The sequence below is a fragment of the Psammomys obesus genome, unplaced genomic scaffold (assembly GCF_907164565.1).
Source record: "Psammomys obesus unplaced genomic scaffold, mPsaObe1.curated_primary_1811, whole genome shotgun sequence".
Taxonomy (NCBI): domain Eukaryota; kingdom Metazoa; phylum Chordata; class Mammalia; order Rodentia; family Muridae; genus Psammomys; species Psammomys obesus.
The window spans coordinates 14,201,675-14,214,476 of NW_026596051.1; the positions used below are offsets into that span (position 1 = coordinate 14,201,675).

The 12,802-nt window shown below is 46.9% G+C and overlaps 1 protein-coding gene across 1 annotated transcript in view; it reads left to right on the forward strand.

Moving 5' to 3' along the window:
* Positions 1-12,769, forward strand: part of Znrf3 (zinc and ring finger 3) — a 53,971-nt gene extending 41,202 nt beyond the window's left edge. Inside the window, exons 2-7 of the mRNA XM_055623773.1 lie at positions 3,057-3,131; positions 3,633-3,764; positions 5,264-5,374; positions 6,514-6,681; positions 8,953-9,055; positions 9,910-12,769. Of these exons, the coding sequence (XP_055479748.1) occupies positions 3,057-3,131; positions 3,633-3,764; positions 5,264-5,374; positions 6,514-6,681; positions 8,953-9,055; positions 9,910-11,612 (2,292 nt within the window). The 3' untranslated portion in view covers positions 11,613-12,769. The remainder of the gene's footprint in view (positions 1-3,056; positions 3,132-3,632; positions 3,765-5,263; positions 5,375-6,513; positions 6,682-8,952; positions 9,056-9,909) is intronic.
* Positions 12,770-12,802: the final 33 nt, after the last annotated feature.

A 12,802-nucleotide genomic window follows, 5' to 3' on the forward strand; every position in this document is an offset into this window, starting at 1 on the left:
TGAATGAATGAATGAATGAATGAATGAATGAATGAATGAATGAATGAATCTTTTAAAAAAGATTTTGTTCGAAGAACTTGACTCCTCAGGGTTTTTTGTTGTTGTTTTTTGGGTTTTTTTTTTTTTTTAATTATAGTAAGGCAGGAGGAAAGCATATAACCAAGAAATATTCTATCTTTTTAAAATATAATGAACGTTCTTTGTTATTGAAGGTTACTCATGGCCTTTTCTTGAGGATTAAACAAATTTAAGCTTAATGTATGCTAGCAAGCATTTTACCACTGAGAACAGCCCAGTTACCCCAGTCTTTCCTAAAGCCATCTCTCAATAGCAAGATCACAACAGGATCACCTCCCATCCAGTCCTGATATGTACAGGAAGTACAAATTATTTCAGTAGCAGCTTATACATGTAATTTGTTTTGTTTTGTTTTGAGGCAGGGTTTCTCTGTGTAGCTCTGGCTGTCCTGGAACTCTCTTGGTAGATCAGAGATTCACCTGCCTCTGCCCTCTGCATGTTAGGATTAAAGGTGTGTAGCACCACTGACTGGCTATTATACATGTAATTATATATTAAAACAAGCAAACAAACAAACAGTCTCACATGGTCCAAACTGTCCTAATTCTTTGTTGCTGGGATGACCTTGAACTTTAGGGTCCTTCTGCCTCTACCACACAAATGCTGGAATTACAGGCACCATACCTAATGTTATGCAGGGCTGAGGATCACTTTATAAAGTGCTAAGGTTTCGTGTATGGTTGGCAACTCTACCTAAACTGCATTACATCTCTAGCCTCAATGAATGTAATTACATAATTTTAATGTGATTCACTGAAAATTAAACATTTCCTCAGCCACAGTATTTGTCCTTAGATTCCATTCATTAGTGAGTTGTGTCTGAAGTTAGGCTGTAGAGGGATTTAACCATTTATTCTTTACCTGCCTTCCTCACCAATGAAAACAGGTACATTTTAAAGCATCTTTTGTGAGGCTGAGAATGTAACCCAAAAATAAAGCACATACCTGCATGGATGAGGCTCAGGGTTCATCCCCCAGCTCTGTGCTTTCTGTCCTGAAAGGATCATACTTCTCTGGAACGAATGAACATTCATGTTCTTGTGGAACAAGAAATACTGGGAAGCCAAGGAGGCCCTCTGGCTGTGTGGTTTCCCCGAGGCACATTCAAGGAAGGCATTTCCTACCCAGGCACTTGCAGCCCTGCCAGCCTCTCCAGGTGCGCCAGCATCAAAGCTGGAGGAACAAGCACTCCCCACAGGTACTGGGTGAGATGCTGGATCCCTGTAGGAAAGCAGAAGAAAAGAATGAGAGGCTCTGTTTATTTCTTCCTCTGGGAGTGGAATTTGTGAAGAAGCTCAGGTACCACTGGGGGGGAGAAACATAAGTACCTACTCTAGTCTCTGAGCTGTGGCTTCAGGTAGAGAGGCCTGCTGCCCTAAGGAGCTGAGTGGAAGAGAACAGTCATGCCATCTTGGCCTCTTGTTCTGAGGCTGGGACTGAAAGAGATTCAGAGTACTTGCTCAGCATGAGCAAAGCATGGGTGTGACTCCAGAAGAAAAAGACACTACTAGAAGAAAAAGAGCAACAGCAGCCCACTGGTAACTTGTGATCACAGAGGGGTAAAACAGTGAGGTGATCCTCAGCTGACTTTCTGATTGTTCAGTCTCAGTTTGTTTTTAAGGAAGCTACCTGTAAGGCAAGGAAAAATTCTACAGCCTTATACCCATGATTCCAGGAGTTCTTAAACTTCCAGGGAACATGCTTTATCCCCAATGTCACTAAATTTTAACTTGCTGGTCCCAAGTTTAGGGGACCAGCTCAAAAAGCAATGGCATGACACTGCCCTCTAGTGGTCCAGTAGAGTCTTTGGCCATGTCTGTTGGTGCCCTTTAGGTTTGTGCACCTGTCAGTAAAGATTATTTCTGTGGAAAGAATTTGAATTTATTCTCAAACACTTAGGCCCACAGTGACATGACCTCTGAGCACTGGCTAAAATAATTGCCCATCTTTCAGCACGATGGTTTTGGAAGTTGTTTTGTTTCCCCCACTACCTTTTTTTTTTTTTTTTTTTTTTCTTAGTGTCTGTCCAGAGACAAAGTTCAAGTCCTAAAAGCAAGGGTCTGTCTCAAGTCTCCTCCTTCTGCAGACTCAACTGTGTTGTTCACTTAGCTGGAGATAAAATTAGAAGGTTCACTGAAGTGGAAAGGGCTTTTTTTCTCCCCTACTTTTCCTCTACCCCAACAACAACAAAAAATTCTATCACTTCTGATTTATTTCTAAGCCTTCTTTTCTTGTTCCTCTGACCTCTAGTTTTCCACCTGGTAGGATCATCTGAGTCCCTGAGAACTTACAGAACTCAGCTTCCTGGGCCTGTGTCCAGCCCCACTGAACCAGTGTCTGTTGGTAGAGCCAGGAAATCTGCTTTACAAACTTCCCAACTGGTTTTTGATGTACAGCCAGGCTTGGCAGCCAACTGCTCTAAATCCCCACTTATTTTTTTTTATAACCTCCCCTCTTCCCAAAGTCTCCAAAGATCTTCAGTTTGTGTCACGTGTTAAAAGTGACCATTTTGAGATTCATTCAGAAAGTCAGTATGCTGTCCTAACTGGATGACATGGGAAGGGGAAAGGACCACAAGAGACAAACCAAAGCATTTACTCTGGTTGCCAGGGGTGGTGTGTTTATAGCAGAAAATACCAAAACCAGTACCTCTGTGCTCTCTGGGCAAGCTGCCCATCTGTAGCTTGTTTTTAAGGTTTCTGCCTGACAGGGGGAGACAGGCTTCTGAAGCAGCCATTTACTTATTTCCATCCATTCTAAGCCACCAGGCTCTCAGGATGATAGGACAAAGTAGGTGGCAGTGTCTCCTGTTTCGCAGATGAGAATGCTGAGGCTTGGGGAAGAGGATCAACTTGCTCGGGGGCACAGACATTGTTTGCTATCCAGGTCTGCATTCTGAAGTCATGCCTGATTTATAAGGCCAATGTTGGCAGGGTCAGAGGACAGAGTTGCCAACCTGCTTTTTTTCAATCCACCAGGCCAAGAGAGCAGTTCAACGAGGAGCCACTGCAGTTATCTTTGATGTATCTGAAAACCCAGAAGCCATTGACCAGGTAAACCGCCACTAAAACCAGTCCTACTGCCTACCTAAGAGGCATGTACTTTGGTTATCTTTGGTTATCTGTGACACCCTTGTCTCAGATCCTTTGTACTTCTCTGTGTTTGAATATCATACCTGAGAGAGGCATATAGAAAGTAGTTGGTTCTGGGTTGGGGTGGTTAGGGTTAGGGACATTTCAGCCATCTTAAAACAAGTCTAGCACCCTACCCTCACTTTTCTGGAAACCCGAGGGCTATGTAATACTTGAAGACTTCAAGAATTCCCAAATGGGGATTTAATATTCTTTTCTTCTTTGTGTGTATGTGGCAGGGATGGGGATTTGGGAAGGTGAAGTGATGGGGGACTGGGAGGAGGGTGAGGGTGGGGAATGAAAGCTAGACCTAGACCTTTCATGTACCAGACAAGCACTCTACCACCAAACCACATTCCAAACCCTCTCTTGTTTCTTAAAGTAAGCATGTCTTTTAACCCATACCCCGCTCTTCTTCGTCAGCTAAACCAAGGCTCAGAAGACCCTCTGAAGAGGCCAGTAGTGTATGTGAAGGGTGCAGATGCCATTAAGCTGATGAACATTGTCAACAAACAGAAAGTGGCTCGAGCAAGGATCCAGCATCTTCCTCCTCGAGTGAGTGGCAACTTGTCTGCCATTCTTCAGTGCCTTTGTTTCCTCCAAGCTTTCAGCCCTCTTGTCCCTGTATCTAGAATGCTGGTATAGGGTAGGTTCCTACAGTTTCAGCTCAGCTATGGGACAGGAGAACAGAGAGATCTTTGCTCATATTTCTTTCTTTGTAAAAATTTGTTAAAGCTTACAGAAATAGACATTGTTTGCTATGAAGTCTCTGGTTTCTCCCACCTGGCATTGCCCCTTTCCAGTTCATCCTTCTGAGAGTCAAGCTGAGAAAGATGAAGGGATGACACAGCACTTGGCTTTCTTTGATTCCTTCCTTCCATCTGACCTAGAGATGAAAAAAGGCCTGTACTTCCTTCTTTCAATCAGGTAGACTACTCACTTGAAACTCCCTGATTCACAAATAAGAACATTAAGAATTGCTCAGGCCTGGGACTGACATTCGTTGGTGACAAGTAGTAGTCAGACTTTAGTGTGCTGAAGCAATATTACTGCCCGCTGATGCATGACTGACATCTCCTCAACCTTAGACTGATGCATTCTAGGAATCTGGGGCTGGTGCCTCATACATGTTTTCTTTCCTCCTCACAATTACTGAACTTATCCCGTGTAGTCTGATCCCACCTGTACCAAGTATCTGGGTAGCACAACATCTCACTAGGGTCCTGTCCTTATTGACTAAATGCATGCACATCTTAGATGAAGCAGCTTCAGGTGATAGAAGGCAGAGTTCTGTGCAGAAAAAATAAGGACTGTCAGGCACACCTCAGTTGGTAGAGGATTTGCCTATTATCCACAAAGCCTGGGGTTCATTCCTCAGCACTGCATAAAACCACTGTGGTGGTGCGACTGTGATCTCAGCACTTAGAAGATAGTGGTTGTAGAGTAAGAAATTTAGAGTCATCTTTAGCTAGATAGAGAATCTTTAGCCTAGAATAAATGCTCAAACCCCCTACCCAACCCCAAGAAAAGAAACAAGGGAAGTTTGCAGAACTGACTTGCTGGCTTCTTGTTAAAGGAAAAAGAAACTCTTTGGTAAACATGAGTCATTGTAGTGGAAGCTGATTTTTGTTGAAGCAGCGTACAATTTTCTAAGTTGTTGTAAACCATTAATTATATGGTTAGTAATCATTGTTGCCTCAAAACACAACACTCACTCCTTTGTCTATAACTATGATTATTTGTGTTTATTCAGAGGGGCCTTTCTCACTAGTTATACCGAACTTTGCACTGTTATAATGGGAGTCCGAACTCTACAAATGGCTCTCTCAGCTCCTAGGAGGCCTGAGGCCACTGTAGCTTCTCCACTCCCATCCTGGCCACACTAAAGGCACCATTACTGTGTGAATGTTAACAGAACCCAGAAGCTTCCTACATACAGAGAAACCCTGTCCTCACTTGTCTACTCCATTTATTTCCTGGCCAGAACTGATAGCCCATGTGCCCACAATCAGGCCAAAGAGAACATGGTTCATGGCATTTGTGTTCTATTCTAGCAACCCACTGAGTACTTTGACATGGGGATTTTCCTGGCTTTCTTCGTCGTGGTCTCCTTGGTCTGCCTCATTCTCCTTGTCAAAATCAAGCTGAAGCAGCGTCGTAGTCAGGTAACCCCTAGGAGCAACCTTGAACCCCATTGCCCTGTTGCTGATGAAAGTTAGGGGCCCAGGGTTTGTGGCACATGCCTCTAATCCCCGCACTTGGGAGTCAAAGGGAGGTGAATCTCAGCTTGGTCTACATAATGAGTTCCAGGACAACCAGGGCTGTTATACAGAGAAACTCTGTCTCGAAGAAACAAAACAAAACAAAACAAAACAAAAACAAAAACAAAAAGAAGAGAAAGTTAGGGGTCTGTGCAGCCTGCTGTCCATGGCACCTATCTTCTCTCAGTGGCCTGGAGAATGTCAGACCTCAGGCACCAAACCCTCATGTTGAAAAGGGCAGGCCTGCAAAGGCCTCAGCATTGGGGGTGTTCCAAGCTAGTATTTTGAGGGAAATGTTTAAATATATGTTGCTTTGGAGTGTGAGACCTTTGCTCCTCAAGTACATCTGGGGTTGGTAGAAATATAGACTATCAGACCCCTAGGTCTTGTGATGAAATTTGCTTCTGCTGGGCCCTTCTGTTGATTCTTGATGAGTACGTAGCCATAGATAGTACTCTAGCCAGTCCATCACTGCAGCTTACTAGAGAGAAAGACCTGCAGGCAGAGGGTGGTGAGAGGGCAATCAGGAATCTAGACTTTGAGTTGTATTGGTAATGTGACACCTTGAGAGAGAAGGTACCTTAGATAATGACTGTCAAAAGGAGAACAGTTTCAGTTGTCAGGAGGGTTGAAGGGCCATCACCAGCAAGAACAGGGATTAGAAGCTAGTATTTATGCACTCACACTGTATGTCAGATGCTGAGCTGTCTCATTTCCCTAGCTTCCTTGAACAAGGAGGGACATTTGGTGTAGAGCCTTCTAAAAACCAGCGTCCTACATAGTAGCAAAGTGTCAGAGACAGGTAATTGCCTTTCACCTTAAAGGCAAGACTTTGGAGTAGGGTCACTTGGGAAAAGGTTGGACCAATATCACGGGTGTTCTTGAGATCTAGAAAATAGAGTGGCAGTAAGAGTTTTGAGCTCTTTCTCAAGAATCTGATTGATTGGCCTGAGTGAAACTAGTTTTATGTCCTGAGTGCCATAGCCCAGGGTGTGACTGCCACTGTTACTGTGTACCAACACTGACCATGCTCTGCCGTGCAGAATTCCATGAACAGGCTGGCTGTGCAGGCTCTGGAGAAGATGGAAACCAGAAAATTCAACTCCAAGAGCAAGGGTCGCCGGGAAGGAAGCTGCGGGGCTCTGGATACACTTAGTAGCGGCTCCACATCCGACTGTGCCATCTGTCTGGAGAAGTACATTGATGGAGAGGTAGTGGCAGAAACAGAGCCTGTCTTGTGGGAGTGGGGAGGGGTTTGCAAGCCCAGAGACGTGCTGGGGACCACCATGACCAGAGTTTCTTGCAACCTTGATTCAATGTGCAGTCTTCTAAAGGCATTTCTCCTAGGGGCTGGGAACACAGAGTATTCTATAGATGGTCTAGCTAAGTATATGATAGGCCAGGGTGGTAGTACATGCAGGAGTTCTAGCACTTGAGAGTCTAATCAAAAGATTGTAAATTTAAGGTCCTGGCTCTAAAGGGGGTGGGGAGAAAAACACATGGTTGGACAGAAAATATGTAGATGTAAGAACAAGCTATTTGCTTTGCTTTGAAGGAGTGGTTAAGTGATGTGATTACTTAGAAAAAGTCAAGAGATTTGATGCCTGTGTTTTTACTGGTAGCTCTTTATTAAAAGTTGCAAGAAAAGTACCAGGAAAAGTGTAGACCATTCACATAAGCACCCATGACCATCATTAGCATTTTGCTACCTTTGTATCTGTCTCTATGTGGACAGGTACATACAAAGTGAGAGCAAACTGCCTGAGAGTCTAGGCCTTGGACAGTCCCTGGATGAGATCAACCCTGCTAGTGTGTAGATTGCTGGGTGGAAGTGTGTTTGCACACAGGCCCTTGGAAAGATCTCTTGCATGGACTATGGGTACAGACTCCTGGGTTCTAACCTAGCCCAGGCAGGTTCTGGGTTTGTGAACTTACTTGGCAACTGGCTTCATTCTGTGTTTGCACTTGTGATGCCAACAGCATACTAGATGCTCACAAAGGCTATTTAGGTGAGAAGATACAGGCATTCTAAAGCACCACAGTGGTTATTAATATCACTGTGTCAGGCTGCTGAGAAAATAAAAGCAAAGCAATAAGAACAAGTCAGGAGGATGCTTTGGTCTGGAAAGGGTGTCATATTCTATCAAATAGGCTTCTTTCCTTAGAAACCAGATGGCTCCATCAAGTGTTCTCTTCTACTTGGCCTCATTCAAGGGTACCTAGAGCCAGCTGTCTACAGTCCAGTGGTTCTCAACCTTCCTCAACCCTTTAATAGAGTTTCTCATGTTGTGGTGACCCCCAGCCATAAAATACTTTTCATTGCTACTTCATAACTACAATTTTGCTACTGTTATGAATTGTAATGTAAATATTTGTGTTACCTGATGATCTTTTGATGATATTGACCCACAGGCTGAGAACCACAGATCTACACCAATATAGATGGCCTGAGGCTTTGGACTTAGATGTGCGCCCACCCTCACCCCCACCCCCACCTTCAGCTCTGGGAAAGGAACCTGTTTCCTTGTGTTCCTTGTCCTTTAACCCTGAGGGCTGTGATTGGGGCAGGTGGATTGAGCAGTTTCCTTCTCCCAATGGGCCCTACTTCAAGGAATGAAACTGACCTTTAGCTGGAGTTAGGAAAGAGAGTGGGAAGTGCCTTAACTTTCCATTCCCATAGCAAACACCTGCTATAGTAAATGGATAAAGGGCAAAGGTTTGTTTGAGCACATAGTTTTGGATGTTTTAGCCCACGAACTTGACTACAATCCTTTAGGCTTATAGGGAGGCAGCCTATCATGACAAGAACTTGTAATGGGTAGGACTGGAGAGGTGCCTCAGCAGTTAGGAGCACATGCTTCTCTTAGAGAACATCTCAGTTTCCAGCACCCCCTTCCACCCTCTGCAAGCATGCAATACATATATAGTTAAAAGTTAGAATTAAGGGAGTCTCTTACAAATGAAGCCTTGCTGCTTTGTAAGTCTGCCTCTGAATTGATCAGAAAAATGTACCTTCTACTTTTCTTCTCTTTTCCATGCATGCTTTCCCTCACACTATAGACATCCTTGCTCTTTTTCCATGTAGCTGACCTCTCTGCCAGCATGACTCAAGTGACGTAGTACCCTTCTTTCTTCCATTCTCCTCTGAGCAGCTGCTGAGATTCACTGCTTGCCTGCCTGGGAGTTTCCTCTTTAAGTCTAATAAAATTATCATCCAGCTTATAAATAAATAAGTAAATCTTTAAAACTGCTTACCAGGAGCATACCAAAAGAGGGAGAAAGAAAACTAGGTCCCAGTAGGCTCCCCTCCCTGGTACTGCCAAGTTAGGGTCACTTAGGGTCCGTATTACAGCAGGGGACACCAGCGCAGGGTTACTCTGTCTGCTACAGGCTCCGTTGGAGGAGGCATATGTGTGAGGCTGAAGGCAGTAGTACCCTCTCCAGTCCATCCTTCAGTCTGTGTTCCCTCTCTGTCTTTACAGGAGCTTCGGGTTATCCCCTGTACCCATCGGTTCCACAGGAAGTGTGTGGATCCATGGCTGCTGCAGCACCACACCTGTCCCCACTGTCGGCACAATATCATAGGTAATTATTACAGGTCTTGGAGGACCCTGTCCGTACAGAGTCTGTGTGGCATGCTGTATGTTCATGAACAAGCTTAGAGAACACAGCCTGGTCTTCTGGACCTGCAGCTGTGGGCCATAGAGTTTGGAAGTTGGCTGCACAACTCTAAGCAGAGCCTGTCCTTAAGGATCACTTTGAGCAGCAAGTGATGTGGCTTGGGAGTAGACTATTTGCCTAGCATGTGCAAGGCCCTAGGTTTGGCTCCCAGTACTCCCCCACCTCTAAAGAAAATCACCTTGTGTTCAAGTTTGAGTTTCCAGTTAAATAGGATCCTACCTGAGTATGCTGATGTACATCTGTATACCCAGCACTTGGGAAGTAGAGGCAGGAGTTGAAGGCCATCTTTAGCTTCATAACAAATTGGAAACTAGGCTGGGGTACAAGTCTGAAGAAAATATAAACAACAAACCCCAGTGTCCTGACCTGGCCTCCTTAGGCCGAAGACCCCTGTCACTTTAACAGATGACAGTAACAATTGACTTTCCAGGCCTAACTACAGGGTTTTCCCTCACACTGTGGACACCCTTGCTCTTTCTCCGTGTAGCTGATATGATGGCTGTGCAATAGCAGTGCTGATAGCTGCACTCACGTCATCATTACAGGGTGGGAGTCACTCTCATCTTTATATTTGTTTTGCCCTCTGAGGACTCTGTATGGAGGGGGAACAAATAAGAGACAAATTAGCTTTTGCCAGCTCAGCTGAGCTTGGAGACAGCTTACAGTGTAGCAGGGTCAAGAATAGACTTCCCTGGCACATAGCTACACTTGATGCTTCAATCCCTGCCCCATTACTGTGTTTCCTCCACCTCTTCCAGAACAAAAGGGGAATCCAGGTGCTGTTTGTGTAGAGACTGGCAACCTCACACGTGGTCGACAGCCAAGAGTGACCCTACCAGTACATTACCCAGGCCGTGTGCATAGGACCAATGCCATTCCAGCCTACCCTACCAGGACAAGTATGGACTCCCATGGCAACCCTGTCACCCTTCTGACCATGGACCGGCATGGGGAACAGAGCCTGTATTCTCCACAGACTCCCACCTACATCCGTGGCTACCCACCCCTACACCTGGACCACACTCTGGCCCCTCACCGCTGCAGCCTGGAACACCGGGCCTACTCACCAGCCCATCCCTTCCGCAGGCCCAAGTTCAGCAGCCGCAGCTTCTCCAAGGCAGCTTGTTTCTCCCAGTATGAGACCATGTACCAACACTACTACTTCCAGGGTCTCAGCTACCCAGAGCAAGAGGGCCAGCCAGTACCCAGCCTCACACCCAGGGGCCAATCCCGTGCCTTCCCACCAAGTGGTGGCAGCAGCCTGCTCTTCCCCACCGTGGTGCACATGGCCCCTCCTGCCCACGTAGAGAGTGGCAGCACCTCCAGCTTCAGCTGCTACCATGGTCACCGTTCTGTGTGTAGTGGCTACCTGGCTGACTGTCCTGGCAGTGATAGCAGCAGCAATAGCTCTGGCCAGTGCCGCTGCTCTTCCAGTGATTCTGTAGTGGATTGCACAGAAGTCAGCAACCAAGGTGTGTATGGGAGCTGCTCCACCTTCCGCAGTTCCCTCAGCAGCGACTATGACCCCTTCATCTACCGCAGCCGGGGGCCTGCTGTGCATCTTGAGGGCTCCCCACCACCAGAAGAGCTCCCAGCAGCACACAGTCAAGGTGCTGGGCCATGGCTAGGCCCTGCCTCTCCCTCAGGGGACCAGCTGTCCACCTGCAGCCTGGAGATGAACTACAGCAGCAACTCCTCGCTAGAACCCAGAGGGCCCAACGGCTCTACCTCAGAAGTGGGGCTCGAGGTTTCTCCTGGGGCCACTGTGGACCTCAGGAGGACATGGAAAGGGGCCCCAGAGGGACCATCATGTGCTTGCTGCTTTGAGCCCCAGCCTTCCACCCTGGGCTCTGGGACAGGAACAACAGCAGGTGGTAGCACCTTATTCCTCGGTCCCCGGCTTCTTGAGGACTGCAACCCTACAAGTGGGGAGCCACAACCAGGGAGCTCCCAGGGCCTGTATGGCCTTCACTCAGACCATTTTCCCAGGACAGATGGGGTGAAATATGAGGGCCTGCCCTGCTGCTTCTATGAAGAAAAGCAGGTGGCCCACAGTGCTGGCAGAGGCAGTGGCTGCTATACTGAGGACTATGCGGTGAGTGTGCAGTACACACTCACCGAGGAACCCCCACCCAGCTGCTATGCAGGGGCCCGGGACCTGAGCCAGCGCATCCCCATTATTCCAGAGGATGTAGACTGTGACTTGGGCTTACCCCAAGACTGCCAAGGGATGCAAAGCCAGAGCCCCTGGGGTGGGACACTGGGCTTGGACGTCCCCCGACTCCACTGGAGTCTGGGGACAACCCGGGAAAAGGAGCAGGCTCCATGCTATCAAGCCGAGGTGCAGCCTGGCTGCTCTCCAGAGAAGCCGGATGCTTCCAGGGCTAGCCTCTCCAGTGTCCCCCAGGACACTCAGGAGTCCTATGTCCTGACTGCTGAGGGTTCAGGTGAGAGCAGATGACAGTAGATATTTGTATAAGGGTCCTCTTCTCAGGCCTTTTTTGTTTGGCTTTCTCTGTGCCCTTGGCTTCTATTCCTGATGACTTTCAAACATTGCTTCTCAGCCCATCCTCAAACCCTTTATCCATGATGTTGGTACTCTTTCCCTCAGATGCTTCACACCCCAAAAGCATATCTTAGTTTTATCAACTATTCTGCATCCTGTGGTCCCCTTAGTCCATCCTGTACCTGTTAGAGAACAGAGTCCTCCTGACAGACCTCATTGCACTTGCCTGCTGTCCCACTTGGGAGGCCTAAGTCACCATTCTTACATTAGAAATGCTGTAATGACTTGCAGTTACCTTTGTAAGATGTCTCCTGTTGTGTGTTTTGCTTTTGTTTTGTTTTTGAGACTGGTTTCTCTGTGTAGAACAGGCTGGCCTTGAACTCAAAAATCTCCTTGCTTCTGCCTCCTGAGTGCTGGGATTATAGGCCTTCTTTCACACTGCCTAGCATAAGATGTCCTCCAAGTGGAGCCGCTCCTTTTGGTCCTGCAGCATGTCAGGTTCATTTCCATCTCCAGACCTCTCCTTCAGATCTTAGCTAAGCAGCCTTTTTTTCCCCATCAGTATCACTCTCACTTCCTCTGTTATCTCCTAAGTCACGTCAAGCCAGGCACCTCTTGGGAAGGTCTGTGTGATCTGTGAGGGGTCGTCTCTGCTCTTTCAGTGCCACAGGGTACTTACTTAACCTCACTTCGACATTACATTTTCATAACATCTTAGGGCTTGTGGAAGACTGTTAGCCAAACAAGGGAGACCTGCCTCCACCAGAGACAGCTGTGTTCTCAATGTAAACTTGAGCTTCTCAAGAAAGGAACCATTGCTGCCCCCCGTTATCACGCACATAGTCTACCCACCATTGTGAACTATCTCTTTGAAGAGCCCCATAGGCAGAGGATAGGGATGCTCAAGGCCCTTACCTCATACATACTGCCCAAAGCCTGCTGTGCCAGCTCTCCACACCCTTGATGACTGCTCTCCCTCTCTCTCCCAGGACCAGGAACTGGCCCAGGCATCGGTACGGGAGCTTGAGCTCAGAAGGAACTCTTATGTAGAAATTGTGAATTGTATGAAGACTTCAAAGTCTGGCTTTTCAAAACTAGTGTGTGTGTGTGTGTGTGTGTGTGTGTGTGTGTGTGTGTGTGTGTGT